The sequence below is a fragment of the Eutrigla gurnardus genome (genome assembly GCF_963514095.1).
Source record: "Eutrigla gurnardus genome assembly, chromosome: 20".
Lineage (NCBI taxonomy): Eukaryota > Metazoa > Chordata > Actinopteri > Perciformes > Triglidae > Eutrigla > Eutrigla gurnardus.
The window spans coordinates 12,315,894-12,331,960 of NC_139931.1; the positions used below are offsets into that span (position 1 = coordinate 12,315,894).

The following is a 16,067-nucleotide window of genomic DNA, read 5'->3' on the forward strand; positions in this document are numbered from 1 at the left end:
GCGGCTCTGCAGGGCTGTTGCTACTTTGGATTAAATGTCAGCATGCTAACATGTTCACAATGATGTAGCCTATGTGATGTATGATCTGTAGCTGACGTTTGACTGGTGTCAGTTGTTATGTTCACAGATCTAGTGTGTCTCCACACTGAAAGATGCTATTTAAACAAAAAGTGAGCTACAGCTAAAGTTAATGGGGAAAAAGCGTACAAGCCTCCTAATTTAACATTAGTAAAATCTGATTAGTTAAATGAACAGAATATTTTATTTATTAAATTGTTTTAATACAGATTGAAGTCAATCAATTCATTTGTGTCAAATACTTGCAGTTATCTTACCAGTTGAGGCTGATAGCTAAGCTCACTAGTTATTACAATTGATCCTGAGGGGGGCATGAACGTGAATAGCAAAATTCATGGCAATTCATCCTATAGGTTCGTCACTATTAGTCACAACTGTCAACCTCTTGGTGACAATATTAAAAGTCAGATGATCAGCAGCGTCATAGGCTCCACCATCTGTGAACCTGAGCGTAGAAATTATCAAATATTTTTTTAGATATTTCCATCTGGACCAAAGCGAGACGCTACCATTCCATAATTATAAAGAATGAGGTCACCATTAACTTGTCTGTTTTGTAATGAAGTTTTAATAAACAGTATCACCAGAAACCACTCAACGATAACAGGTCACTTTGACTTTTAAAATGAATTTGAGCTCTGTGGGTTTGATGTGGTATGAATGTTTTTATACGTGGCATAATGTGGTTGGCAGTGAGGGTTGCATTTGTTTAAAAGGACATTTTAAATACCTATAGTGGGTGGTGAGCTTACTTTAAATCTTTTTTCTAAGTATGTCATCAATATCTCTTATAACATTTTGACTCTTTGTGTCCGAAAATGAGAACACAAAGTACAAACTCATTCAGAATGAAAACATAATAACCCTCCACGTTGCCATCCCTCTTCTAGTGGGCCTTAACCATTTCAGGCTAAATAGGCTATGTAAGCAAATTAAAGGACCACTATTAAAAAAGCATTGTTATATTTTCAGTGGTTATGTAACCTTTGAAACAATCGTTTGAAGGTCTACAACTCAGCATGACTAAAGTGAAACATGGGTGATGATATTACATTAGTATTGGCGTGCTGTTAATTTGCTTTAAAGCGAATAAAAATTAATCAGTAAACATCATTACCAGAGCTTTGTCACAAGAACTCCAAACCTGTGCCAGCTTTTAATGACTAAAGGATAGCAGTGGTCAAAGATCCTGGTTCAACGCCTGAGTGTGGACTTGCTTAATCTGAACTAATAACTTTTTACACATCAAATCCTCGTAGGAGGGACTCCTGCTTCAAGGACAAAACTATAACTGTTGATTAGAGTCATAACACACTGACACATAGGTCATTTATTTATGATCTGTCTTGGCACGTTTATGAATTATCTGGTGTGTTCTCCTCTTTCATTGGAAATTGGATGTATGAGTGCATTGTCAGTTTTTTTTAATCATACTGTTTTACTACAAAACTGTTGTGACATTAGTTGATTGTGGATGACAAGTGAGGATTACACATGCCAAACAAATAAATGAAAGGCACAGTAATGTCAGTCAAACCTAAAAAGATCCCGACTGATTATCAAAGACACATTTGTTGCCATGCAACTACTTTGTTTATTTTCATCTTGAGCCGAGATGTATGAATAATTGTTTCCTGGAGTAGTCAGTCTCTGGGACATAAACACACTGTAAACAAGCTAGAAATTACAATAATATGGAACTGTTACTTCCTTATTATCACAACAAAATAACATCATCATAATTTTCTTGACGGATAACATTACAAATTTGAACCTGAAAAATCTTACTTAACGCACATTTTTGAGTTTTTAGTAACACCTCGTTTTCATTTACTATCTGTATCTCTATGTGCAGTAGACCAACTTGACCAGTTCACAAAGAAGCATGTTTCCTCTGGAGGCTGTTTGCATGGCAGATTGTTTTATTGTTTAACTAAGGAGTGGACTGAATCTGATATTGCCATAAATGGTTAATATCTCACTCCAGCCTCTCAACTATTCAATATATTCATATTTTACAGGCAAATTCCTAATTATCTTTTGACATTCTCAATGTTGCCATAGCTTTTTTGGCTGTGCTCTGGGCCACTGCTTCATGAGAGACATAACAAATGTCCAGCAGCGTATAATCACGTACACCTTGCTGACCTCACTCTTATCTCATGCAAATATTCGGCGACATTGCAACATTTTTCAATAGCTGTTTATTTTCAGCCTGGCAACCACCAAGATTCATTTAAGTGTTCACACACACAAGTGTGTCTTACTTCAGGTACTGGCTTCTGAGGGAAAGGTTTGACATGACAGCTGTTCCCTGAAGCAAAACGGTTTGAGGACACGGTGCTCTTTTGTCACAAAGAGCAAGAAAACTTTATAACATTAGTTAAAGATGACCAAATGTCGACATGGACCACATCAAAGTCACAGAAGTCCATTGTTAACATGCTAACCCTGCTTTTCGGACGAATACAAATGCAGCTCTGTGAGGGTGTACGGAAGCACAGAGGAGCTTCTAGCTGGGGGAAAAGGCCTATGAACGGATGAGACATAAGAGCATGTCAGTTTTGCAGGCATTATAAGTAGTGGACAAATTCAAAATGTTGACATTATGTCGGCGCCAGAGGAAAAGTGAAAGTTAACAAAAGTTGTTGGAATTTATCTTGAAGGGACCAGATTTCAAAGCAATCCATGAATAGTTGTTGAGATATCTCACTGAAAACCACAAATGTCAACCTCATGGTGGTAGAAAAGGAAACGCTAGGCAGTTAAAGTACTTTCATGAAAAGCCATCAAATAGTTGATGACATATTTCATTATGGACATGTATTGCTAACCTTTGAAACAACAACAGTGTTACTAAAAATACATTTTTGCTTTCTGTATTTAAGTCATCTCAGTTACGCCGTTATTAAAACTCACTTCTCTTTATTTATATTGCAGCTGTTCCCCATTCACTACCTCTTGTGTACACAACCCATGTTGCCTCTTCCCAGCTTTGAAGATAAGAACATCATTCAGGTCACTCTCACATCCCCTCTGTCAACAGACCTGCGCCCTCTGGAAGGAAAAGGTGGCAACAAGGAGACCGAACTCACTAGTAAACTGTAGTTTGGACGGCCTCCTATGGAATTAACTCTGCATCGGTTGTTCAACAAAAAATCCCTCTTTTGATATTCAGCTCACTGAATAAGGAATACAGATTCATACACCTCCTCCATACTGAGCAATCCGACTCCTTGTTAGGTCATAAAATCATGTCACACCTTCACTATACTTGCTTTTATGGCCTGAATCTCATTTTCCACTGAACAATTGGTACAATGCACTTATCGATACTGACTCATGATGTCGCACAGAAATTTCGTAAAAAAAAAAAAAAGCAATAGAAACTTGTTCATATCATCATTGCTTCACTCAATAGAAAACTCAATCATTTATTAACTGAACTGTTCTGAAAAAGATGGGATTGGCACTGAATCACGGAGGTTCGGGTGTGTGCAAAAGTACATAAAGTATGAAAAGATTAGCAACTTCCATGTATGCAAGGAAAACACTCACGCAAGTTTTTTTTTTCCCCTGTGGTGACGGGAAGACAACCTACTTCTCTTTCTGATTTAAGGAAGCAGTCTAATTTCCTGCAAATGCAAATAATCAAATGGTAATTAGAGAATATTAAAGGATTTCAGTGGTGGCACTCACAAGGGCGTCTCCTCCTGGGTGGGGAGGACTAATGTTTTGGTGCTTCTTGTAAATATTTAGACACTTGGGCATCTATATTTCTTTAACATCATCTGAAATAGCTACATTCATCCAGGGCGTTTGTATTCTACTTTTCTTCTCCCTTTTTTGTTTTGAATGTTTGCTCTCCATTTTTGAGCTCATACGCAGAAGGACTAATTCAGACTCACCACAAATTAATAATATACTGTATGCGTATATTTTCGTAAAGGTTTGCTTACATAACTTTAGTTCACGTAATTATTAACATTTACTGTGTAAATATTTAAGGAAGTAACTGAATGGGCATGTACCATATATTCTCTTAAAATCCTAGAAATGGAAAGGACTAATTTGGAGACGTTTTAGTCTTATTGTTGCATCCTGAAACACCAGCTCACAGATGTGATGTGATTTTATGACTGCATGTAAACCATTCAGTCCATTAAGCAGTCATCTTATAAAAAAGCAGCTACTTCAGCTGTTGAACGAGCCATATGGGTGGCACCCCCAACTGTAAAGCAGGTCTGCATTTGAAGCTAGAAACGTACTACCGTAAGTAAAATTAAACGTAGAGCCAAACAACCACTAAAGGAGAATCATAACTATTAGATAAGCTCCAAGCATGTTTGAAGACATACATTAGGTGTTTGTTTAATGAGGCCTACAGCTTCTCACTTCTAGAAGAACACCATCACCACCCAGTGGTGAAAATAAATCTGGCCACATTAAGCTCTACTAAGCCTCTTAGGTGCTTTCCAACACTAATATGTAGAGTAGATAAGCAAAGACTGCCGACTATGGCAATGAATGGCAAATCACATGCAGTCAACAATCCCACAAACACCTCCGATAACCGATACATTTTCATTTCAACATAAAAATGCATTTTACCAATCGATATGTTTAACAGCGCTTACATAGCAAAATAGAAACAGCTCTTGATATCCATATCTTTTTTATTTTTTTTTATTGTTTTCTCCCTAATCAGTTTTAAATTCATTGGACACTTATGGTCTTGTGAAACATGTCACAAGAAGCTGGAAGAACATAAAATCGAAGATATCAGCTACAAAATTTGGCGGTGATAAAAAAAAAAGGAAAAAGGGGAAAGAAAGATAGTAAAATAAAATTTATACAGGGGTCAGAATTCAGTTAAGTAAGAAAATGTAGTGTTTTGTACATTTTTTTGTAAACAATAAGCATATTGAAGTAATATGGCAAAATTAGATCTTAAGGAGATAAGAGGTTGAACTGAAGAGACTGAACACTGGTTGGCATGAGACATTTACAGAAACCCTTAAGCAACAGTGGCTTAGTGGGTCACATAAATATCACGTACACAAAACTAGTCACACAGAAACATGACATTTTTAAATACATACATCAGCACCTCTGCTACATACATCAAACCTTCACTCCTTTGTCCCTGGTTTACTGTGATATGAGGTAAATGTGAGGCAAGTCCTTGTTAATGCCTCAACCGTTCAGCATGGCAACATATTATTTAAGATATTACAGCATTGCATTCACTCTGCCATGTTCAATGATTGCTTAAAACAACAGGCCATTGGGGCATAAAGGGGTTTAAAGACTCAGCAGAGTGATATCATTTCCAGCACTCAAGGCTGGTTGTAGCTATGGAAGACAGCATACTAATTGTTGTTATACAAAAAGAATTATACATAAATACATTTAAAAATCAGCAAGAAATTACATTTAACATTTACTAGACAATATCTTGCACCTGCACTTCTCAGGAATAGGCACCCAATTTCTAATGGGACAAATATGCATGGTACAGCCAGCACATGTGAAATATCTAAACGCATACAAATTTTTTGGTCAGCCATCTTTTTTTTGCTAATAATGCATATGGCTGCCTCTCAGTAACAGCTGAAGAAATACTTGATCACTAACACATTTGTCATCAAATTCAATAAGAAAGCAAAGCTTCTAAGTTGGGTAACAAGTCAAAACTAAAACTAGAGGTTTGAATTACATTTACATTATCCCGATTAAATGTTACTTAAATTTTAAAAGCCACTCCCCTCCCCCCATCTAAAAGTAAGGACAAAGAAAACGTTAATGAAAAAAAATCTCACGTTCACATATCAACCCTGCCACACCCTCCCTTGCCCCACCACCCACCATCCCTATATAAACCATGCTACCCAAACAAAGGGTATACACCCAGAATATGTTCAACCCAGAAACCCCATCTGCATATGCCCAAACAACAACATGTCTCTGTCAAAAAGCCAGTTCATTCCTGATGTTTGAGCTTCCTTGATCCAATAGGGTACTTTATGTAATGTAAGAAAACGGCTCAAAGTGCTAATTGGATTCTTTTAAAGAAATAATAGAACTGAGGAAGAAGTGGAGGGCAGGAAAAGGGGAAGGCCATTCTATCGCTGCCCAACAGCAACCACTAAGAAATGCCCTAACACGACTTTTGCTCTCCAAAAATATACCAAGGACAACATTAACCCACGAATCAGCCCTCATTCTTCCTCTACTTCAACTGGCAGTTCTCCAGAATGATTAAATCTGTTATTTTACATTAATATATAGTCTTATAAATATATATATATATATATAGATAGATATATATATGGCCCTTATTGAAGAAAACATGAGTTTCACATTGACACGAAAGTACCATAATCTCTATATAGCCAAGTAGAAAGTGTTTTCAGTGCTCAGGTGAGCTGGCAGCAGTCTGTTTATGTCACACTCATTCAACAAGTAATAAAACATAACAAAAATCCTCTTTGAAGCCGCAAACTTAAACTTCTGAAAAGAACGCTCACTGCACCTCGTTGGCTTCTCCTTTTCCACTTTTTCCTGAGTAATACTTTAAACCTTGTAACAGACAATAACTTTTTTTTTTTGCTATTTCAACTCTGGGCTATTCCCTGCCATCATGGTTATTTTCATTATTAGTTAATTGTAAAGTTGATTGCTCCAACACCTCAGTTCATTGTAAATTAAATGTGTCTGGTGCTACTCTACGCTTATTGAAAAAGTACTTTCAGTTTATGATTAATGAGCAGACCTAATGCCACTAATATGACGAGAGAAAAACGGTGAATACATATTTAACTTAAAAATAACAGATATTTAAAAAATTGCATTTGCAGAAAGCCTTGCAGGCTTACTGTAAAGAGAGGAGCACAGAACAGAGCATCAGTATAATCAAAAGAAAGATGTCACTTAAAAAAATAACAATACAATAACAACAATAATAATAATAATAATAAAATAGGAGAACTAAAAAAAAAATTAAAAATAAGAATATCGACTTTAACGAATGTTCTCTTCCTCTCAGGCGCTCATCTGTAGCTTTGGCTTGTTGTAGTTTTGCAACCTGTACTTACTGGCTCATTGACATCAGATAACAAACTACTATACCCTGAGAATTCAGATACAGCTGTCCGTATCCTGTGATCCACCTCCCCACTAGAGTCCGTGCCATAAGACAAGCCACGGCCATCTGACTTGAACTGGGAGCCAAAGGCCTGGGCAAAGTTTTGTATCTGGTAGGAAGGCTTGGAGGAGTCCAGAGAGGCCAGATCCTGTGAGGGGGCCAGAGGGTAGACCACCGTACCATTCTTGAGGGGCGGCTGGTCCTTCTGGCTGCTCAGGTCAGATGGGCTGATTTGGTAGGAGGAAGGGGGGGTGGAGGAGTGCTGCTTTTCCATCTGCTCAGTGAGCTCCTGAGAAGGGGTGAGCTGCTGGTGTGTGGAGGCCTCCAGGCCGCTCAGGTGGAAGCTGTGCTGTGGTGAGGATCCTGTCAGCATCGCAAAGTGAGACTTTGGCACAGAGGTGGGCAACGAAGGCGAGGCCACCGACTGGCCAAACCCACACTCCAGTGGGGATGTAGTGTAGATGTTCTTGTCAGCATAGAGGGGATTTCCCGGGTGGGAACTGGTGAAGGGTCCTGAGGCGGGAGGCCCAGGGCCCAGAGGAAAGCTGGCACTGTGGCTGGTGCGCTCCAAAGCCTGCAGCAGGAAGCGGGAGTACTCGTGCATCATTACAGTCTTGTCTCCTGATGGGCTGGGGTTGTCCGTGCTGTGGCCGACGTCTGCCGAGGCATGGTGCAGCTCCACATGGTGGTCAGTGATGTCAAAGTGAACGTCGTGGTGTGAGCCGTCAGGTTTCTGGGTGTAGTGATCGAGGAGGCTCTGTAGCACCTCATCTGGGATTCCTGACTTGTCAAGGCTCAGAGGTGCGTCATTGTCCATCACACTGGAAACGACACCCTGAATGACTGAATGCTGGGAAGACAAGGAACCAACACCAACATCATACTCACTGCTGGTTCCTCCAGCCACCAATGGCCCTGAAGAGTTTGCATTGTTTGCTGCATTAAGGTAGCGTCTTTTCTTGATGAACTGCATGGCGTCATCATAGTTGCTGCTGCTGGTGGGGCCTACTTTAGCCCCGTTACCGTGCATGAGGCCAAGACCATCCATGCCCTCACTCTGCCCCAAAGAGCCTGATTTGGCCTGTCCCAGACACGCTTTATCCAGGCTCTTGCGATTAGCCTTCTTGAATGCCATCTTTGGAGCTCGGCTGTGGTGGCCCTGCTGCATGCTGGGTCCTGGCTCAGTCGAGGAAGATACCGTTTGATTCTCCACAGAGTAATCATGGATGCTGTAGCCGTCAGGTATAGGCCCATGAATATGTGGTACTCTCAACCCTCCTCCATCCCCTTTCTTCTTCTTGCGCTCCCCTCCCTCTCCAGAATTTTTGGACCTCCCCCTCTTTCTCCCAGCATTCCCAACATTTCCCTGAGTGATTCCATAGCTGCCATGTCCCAAGTCAACACAACCCAGGTCCATCATCCCAGGATCCAGCCCCTTCTTTATGGCTTCTCCACAGGTTCGCTTGTGCTTAAGCAGTCGGTCTGTCCTAGAAAAATACTGGAGGGAATAACACCAAATGTTTTAAAGTTTTGAAATGTGAAGTATCAATGATAATCAGGATACTCAGCAGCTCACTGACCTGTTGGCAGGTCTCACATCTGTACGGCTTTTCCCCGCTGTGTGTCCTCTTGTGTCTCTCCATGTGGTACTTCTGAATGAAACGCATGTTACACTGGTCACAGCTGAATGGCTTCTCTCCTGCATTACAAAAACAGCAAAGCTCAAGGTTAATTGTCACTAGACACACAACAACAACAACTCACAGATTAAAGATGCGATATGGATGTGTTGCCTTTAATTACTCACCACTGTGGATTTTCTCGTGTCGCTGGAGAAGGTATTTCTGAATGAAACTCATGTTGCATTGATTGCATCTGAAGGGTCGTTCACCTGAAATGAAACCATAGAGATTTATACAGTAACAATGTTGCATCACCTGTCTGAGATACCATTCACTTATTCATAAAATAGCACAATCAACTGGACAACAAAGTAATTCAACCACTTTGCCCTTTGTATTGTATTTCACCGATTTGAGCGCTAACCCATTTCTGAAATACCATTTTATAATCCATCAACATTTACATTATTTCGGTTAAATTAAAAACTTGGGTGATTGAATGACTAAATCTATTAATCCAACATCGAAGTCTGATGTTAGAAACCCCTAAATATCAAGTACACGTAGAACTACCTGAAGATAATGTTGGATAAACTATACAAGCCGCAATGATACATTTGGTTTCAGTTTCTGCAGCTGGCATAGTAATTACATAAACATTTTAATTTTAATTCACATCAAGAAGCACATGTGAGCATCATGGTGGAAAATAGCCTGCTACTACCTGTGTGGATGAGGACGTGTCTGCGGAGGTGATAGGAGCTTCTGAAGGATGCACCACAGTGCTCACAGATGTGAGGCTTGGTTCCTGGCGACAGACTACATCCATCTGCATCAAGCATCATTGATTGCTGTGGAACAATAACAAAGAAACACAAGGGTCAGAATGAGTCAGCTGTCTTCGATATATCTGAATCTATTTAAGGGATAATGGATATGCATGATGAGCGCTATCTGTGGTTTTTAAAATCACGCTAACATTTAGAGCAGACTAAATTGAGTATTTTTAGTGATATAAAAAACTATTTAATGGAAAATAATGAATGGATTACTCCAAAGTGAAGGCTCTTTACTTTGTTTTTATTTGACAAAAAGCAGTTAGTATTGGTGCTTATTTGGAATATTAATATAATATATTAATATATTAAGATACTTTTCTTCTTTTTTTTCTTCATAAGTAATCGATTATTATTATGCACAATTTTGAATGGTTATTTGGTATAGGGACTTAAAATGACAACATTCACATTTTCATATATATATATGACAAACCTTTGTCTCGCTTCTCCTCTTTCTTGGCTTGCCCTCCTGTCCATCACCATTTGACCTTCGACCTTTTCTCCCTGTGGGCTCCTTTCCTAACTGACTCGGCAGCTGTGAATGTGACAAAAGGGAGTGGGCCGTGAGAGACAGCCACGACCAGGAAATTACTTGATTGAAGGTTAAGGGCCTTCAGTCTTAAAAACTTGCATACAATTAACAAGCCCCGTGTTTGTTGCACATGCAAACAAACAAAACACTCGGATAGTGATTGTCGGTTGGAAACTCATTGTGCAAGATGTGGTTGTAATGTAACAATGTCAAAAATGTAATGCTCCTCTTTGCATAAGCAGCTTGTAATTCAATGTGAGCGTCTTTCATCCACTATTCTGACCAAAGAAAGAGACTAACTGCACACCACACATACAAAAATAAACATTCAAATATGACTCTTCACTTCATCACCAAACAATCTGTGTCGGGGCATTATTCGAGAAGGAAGACAATTGGTTCCTAATTCCTTTTGTTTACCTTCCAGCACTGCCCTTTCTTTCCCAGTGAGCATGCTGCACCTCAGTACCATACAGAGACTGAAGGGGTAAATGTGGGTCCATCTGCTGTTCCCAATATCAGTCAAATGTTTGGGGTAAAGGCAGGAGGCTTTCTTGGTAAAAAAAAACAACCTAATACTTATTCACCAAAAAATGGCATCAGTGTGAGAAGGAGTGCAACAATTTGGGAGCACAACAAAAAAAGACTGTAGGAATTAGCCTATTTCATCAGATATAGATCTCTGAAAGATAAAAAAAAAATGTGCACGAGAGCCAGACTGAGCAATTTAAAAGCGGAAGATTCAAGTGCTGTGTTGAAATAATATGCTACATTTTATTTTATCTTTAAATATGGCACAGTGAAGAGAATAATTAATTTGGTTTTTCAACAAACTTGCATCTAGAGCCCTGATGACCTCTGAAGCCTAGCTATTGTTAGGAGCACAAAAGGCATTTGAAATGAAGTGCAAGCTCAAACAAGACAGCTGTGTCCTTGCCAGAACGTTTTCATTCATGCTGAGGCTTGATGACATCACCCTTCTCATTTATGAGAGTCCCCCGCCCCCCCGGGGCCCATTTATATTTTGCATCTGAAGCCGTCGGTAGATTTATTTCACCATAAACAGTTTCAGACAGGCTCCTCCCCTGCACCCATCCTCTCTCAGGCTCCTCCATGCAAAAGCATTTATTATTGCATCTAAATTGTTACTAGAATGGCAACTGCAAAAATAAAGTTTATACAAGTCCTTAATACCCACAGTAATCAACGTATATTGTCACTGTGTTTATAATACCAGCTGTTCATATTAACTTTGATTGTATTTTTTCATCATACTGTTATCCTATGCTGACAGATAGTTTCATGTGAAATATTAAAACACTTTGGGGCTTTCACATCTATGGAATCATCATTACATGATTATAACGATATTAGCAACTGAACCATACTTGATAACGAATTTAACATTATTCAACTGTCTAAAACAAGTTGTGAAGAACGTAACGTTATGTGATGTCATCCAACCAGCATGTGACTGGCTCACAGCATTTCTACAACATAACCAAAAGCAGTCTATTCGAAATACTCTGATCTATAAACTACCATTCAAACATATAACTTAACCGCTTAACCAGGACAACACAAGATTGTCCAGGATTTTTTTCTCTAATTTTCCATGCGTTTTCAATGACAGGAAAATTGGTCAACTGTTTTAAGGGATGCGTGGGAACACAAAATAATGTGAATTTTTTCATCTGCAAACTTCTAATCACTTGATAACGGCTGTAAATTACCATAATATTAATCATTAAATAATGTGCCAATTATTTTACATATAACATATTGTTTGGTCTCTACAATACCAGAAAATAGTAAAAACATGTCTTGTTTTGTGCAACCAACAGTCAAAACCCCAAAGATACTCAGTTTACTATGACTATTTACTATGATTCCTCACTGGGGAAACTGAAACAAGAGAATGTCTGGGTTTTTTCTGTGAAAATCAACTTGAATGATAGTGATTCACTTTCTGTCTTATCAATTAATCGACTAATTATTTCAGCTCTCAACTCAAACACAGCCATTTTCTTATCAGTGTTACTTACATTGCCCATGTTGAGGTCATGCACCAACAGGCCCTGGTTGTTACTGACCGTCACCTCCAGCATATCGGTGCTTTTCCCCATCCCACCAGGGTAAACCGGCAGGCGATAATCATGCTCTGACAGCTTCTCCTGCTTGATACCCATGGTGTGAACATAGTCGCCCACTCCCGCACACCCCATGGGGCCACCATGGATGCCCATGCTGCAGTCAGGTGAGTCACGCTCCTTCTTCAAGATCATTTCTTGAGGCGGAAGGTCCTGCATAACAGAGTGGGCAGCCAGCCGGGTGAAGCTGGTCACCGGGGGGAGGTGGCTGAACATTATCATGCCAGAGCCGAAACCGGAGTCCATGCTCCCGTTGGAGCGCAGGTACTCATTGCCTAGTTTATCGTGAATGATGTTCATGGTGGATGCCAGCGGGCAGAAAAACTACGGCGTGGCAATCAGTGTCGTCCTGTGAGGGGAGAAAAAACACCATATGTCAATGTTAAAACAGTAATAGCTCACTTTTAGGCAGGCATTAACTAAGTAGTAATCAATCAGTGACAATACACATAAATGATAGACAAACAACTACAGAGCCAGCTAAATTCAGTCTTCAGGAACCAGTGTCACAGCCTCTGATCTCACAACTGGGCGCTTAGTCGGATTAAAACTGACGGCTTGTGGGTCAATAAAAGGACTGCAGTCTGGCTCAGTGACAAGTGGATATAAGCAAAACAGACCAATCTGGGTCTAAGTACAAACATTTTTCTGGTTGGTTACAGTGTGTTGCACAGTGTTTTACAGGGCAAAAAGGTCACTGCAGCTGCGATGCTAGACACAACATGATATGAGGAATGAGAGGATTGAAGTTGTGTGTTAATCTGTTTGATGGGCATGTCTGACCCAGTCATCCTATTTGCATGAGCTTATCTGCCAATGAGAGTGCACAGACTGCATTAGAGGGAACTGCCGGTGTAATTACGTAGCTGCTGCATAAACAAATGAATATTCTTTATGAGCTCTGAGCTGAGGGTTTAACGCAGATATTTTTAAATGCGATATATGAATGCAATTTAGGAAGGTAGCCAAATGTTGGAAAGGTGTCTCTTTGACGTATAATTTCCCTGCATTTTTTAAAAATTAAGTTATATTGAAATCTCTAATAAGTAATAATGATATGCTCTACGATTATCTTTGGCCCATCCATGAACGACACGTCCAGCTAATGATTGCTATCCGAGTGCTGCAAATGCCTTCAGCCCTGATGGTGAGCTAGCAGCAATAACCTACTCACCTAACACAAAGCCAACTTTTAATAAACCAAAAAAAGTCTTCAAATCACTGCGACTAACGTCGGCTTTCTCGGGTGCGTTTCAACGGCTAAACACGGAGAGAAACCCGCAGTCTGCGCACATTTCCGAAAACTACAAAGCTTGTTCGCGATTCAATTAGCTACCTAGCTAACTATTTGGCTAACCACTCTTGCGGGGCCCTTCTTTGTGATGCAGGATCAGGCAATAATTAATATGGCCATGCAATAACAGCAGCAGACCTGCGCTTGATGAACACCAACAAAAGGAGCAAATATAAACAGAAAAGGAAGAGCCGAGTTAAAGCGTGAGAAAAGTCGGTGCATTTTAAGATACGCGAGTAAAGTTAGTTTTGCACTCTCTTTGTTGAAATTGAAGAATTAGTGGCAGATATCACTGCACATTAGCGTCACACAAGGCACGCAAACGTTAAATGCTGGAGAATAGATCAAGGGCAAATGTTGGTTAGCGCATGAAAAAAATAACAACGCAATTACATCGTTTGTACTTATGCTTTGCTTTCTCCTCTCTCCAAGTTGTTGGATTCGTTTCCTGGACAGTGAACCGACTGTAAGTGATGGAGCGACAACACAAGCGTGACCCATAACAAACGGCCCATACAACTCCAGCGAACAATGATGCTCGCCCGGGCTAGCCGAGACGGCTAACTTAGCAGCTAACTAGCGGGTAGGTTAACGTTAGTGCGCCGCGCTTTGTTGTCTGTCCCGTACCGGGACGTTTAACCGCAGCCGCGACCGGCTCTGCCCCCAAAGTTCAATTTTAGGATTCTTTCTTACCGGTGCAGGACCATGACCCGCTGCGTTGGCTCGCGTAATTCACCCTCAGCTGTCCGTTTCTTTACCTAGAGCCAAAACATTGTTCTCCCGCAGCAGCTGGGTTCTTCCATCTTGCCTCGTCGCAGAGGATTCTGGGTCCTGCCGGCGGACGCGTCCTGAAGGGACACAGGCACACAATAAAAAAGCCACGTTTAGAGTTTCGAATCAAAACATGAGAAACAATTATCATAAAAAGTATTATTTATAATAATGATTTGATCATATTTGAAGGAAGAGTCCCAAACAATGCTTATTTATTACTTTTATCTCAACAATATAAACCACTATAAACGTTTTAAAAGTAAGAGTAATGCCAAAAGGTTGCTAGGCTGAGTAAAAGCATGTATAAAATATACAGTATAAATTAGGCTACACATGATTATCAAAATTCTCTCAAATTATCTAAACTAAAAAGAGCTCATTATCATGCAGAATAACTCCTTCAGAGTGGTGTAATACATTATTTCAGATTATTTCATTGGTTTATTAATATGTGTCTCAACAAGCAGCATTTTCATGTTGTAGCTGGTTGAGGTTATTATACACAGTACAGTGGTGTGTCTAAAGACAGCGGTGTCTTATTCTATAGCCTATATTAAATAATGTTATGAAATTATTTTATTATTGTATTATTCAAACACTTAACCTGCAGCTATAGGTGTTGAAAAGGTAGAATACAAAGTACAATACTCACCCCTGAAATGTACTGTAGTTACATAATAACCCAAAAGTAAAAAACACTTGATCTTAATTATAGTATATATACTTAATTGCATAACCAAGCACATGTTACAGTACAAGTTACAGCAGATCACATCCAGCAGTGTTTTTGGCATATCTTTAAATGCTCTTTAACATCTTTGAAATACTAATGATCACTTTTGTCACTGCTTTGTTTTGTTATAGTGTTTAGTAATGTTTGTGTAGAAACTTATATCTTTTTTGTTGTTTGTTCAATTTCAACGTGTAATGTAGCATCATTTCAGTCATTAATGAGAGGAGGAAGAAAACACATTGATGGCAACGGTGGTGAATAAAGATCCATAAAATTCAAATGGCTGAATTGTTCAAACCGATCACAGAGCAGTCATTCAGATGGTCATGACTGATGTATTCAGAAGTGAAGCTCTTAGATGTGCTGGATGAATGACTATATGTACATCTAAGAGCACATCATAGTCAGGCCTCACGCCTCCCACTCCTAATTGCCTTTGCTAATGAACCAATTAATTCAGAAAGCAGAGCATAATTGAAATTAAGACAGTGGAGTAATGCAAAAAAGGTCAGCGAGTGCATTTTTGATGTCCCTGCTCCTTTCATATCATCCATGATGACAACCCACACAGCTAAAAGTGATATCTTTGAAATCACTCACATCTTGTGGAGTGTTTAAATATGTATGATGGTCGTCTAATATACTGAAACTAGAGGAAAATCCTGATTAAAATGTGTGAATATGAAGTAGCTCAAGGTTATTAATGTCCATCATCTTTCAATGCAAACCAAGAAACAGATAACAAGAAAAAAGAATAACATAATTTATGTGGAATTTGTTTCTAAAATCCTGCCATGCATAGCGTATAAAAGTAAATAAAGGTGTTTATGTTTGCATGTTGTTAACTAACAATTAGCACACAGTTGCTAATTTACACATCCGGGAGACACAGCAACAT

At 39.5% G+C, this 16,067-nt stretch overlaps 1 protein-coding gene across 1 annotated transcript; it reads right to left on the bottom strand.

Moving 5' to 3' along the window:
* Positions 1 to 4,743: 4,743 nt before the first annotated feature.
* On the bottom strand, positions 4,744 to 14,498 carry znf281a (zinc finger protein 281a). The gene is made up of 7 exons (XM_084037627.1): positions 14,356 to 14,498; positions 12,264 to 12,717; positions 10,120 to 10,221; positions 9,572 to 9,698; positions 9,033 to 9,116; positions 8,806 to 8,924; positions 4,744 to 8,723 (listed from the first exon to the last, which is right to left on the bottom strand). The coding sequence occupies exons 2-7, from the start codon at positions 12,666 to 12,668 to the stop codon at positions 7,131 to 7,133; spliced, it is 2,430 nt and encodes an 809-aa protein (XP_083893753.1). The 5' UTR covers positions 12,669 to 12,717; positions 14,356 to 14,498; the 3' UTR covers positions 4,744 to 7,130.
* Between the last annotated feature and the right edge of the window lie 1,569 nt (positions 14,499 to 16,067).

What these genes read in the sequence shown, in the direction of transcription:
- znf281a (XM_084037627.1), bottom strand. Translation starts at nt 12,668, where the DNA reads ATGAACATCATTCACGATAAACTAGGCAATGAGTACCTGCGCTCCAAC. An exon ending in ATGACCTCAACATGGGCAAT is followed by an intron (nt 10,222 to 12,263) that starts GTAAGTAACACT and finishes TCACATTCACAG; the next exon opens with CTGCCGAGTCAGTTAGGAAA. An exon ending in AGAGGAGAAGCGAGACAAAG is followed by an intron (nt 9,699 to 10,119) that starts GTTTGTCATATA and finishes ATTGTTCCACAG; the next exon opens with CAATCAATGATGCTTGATGC.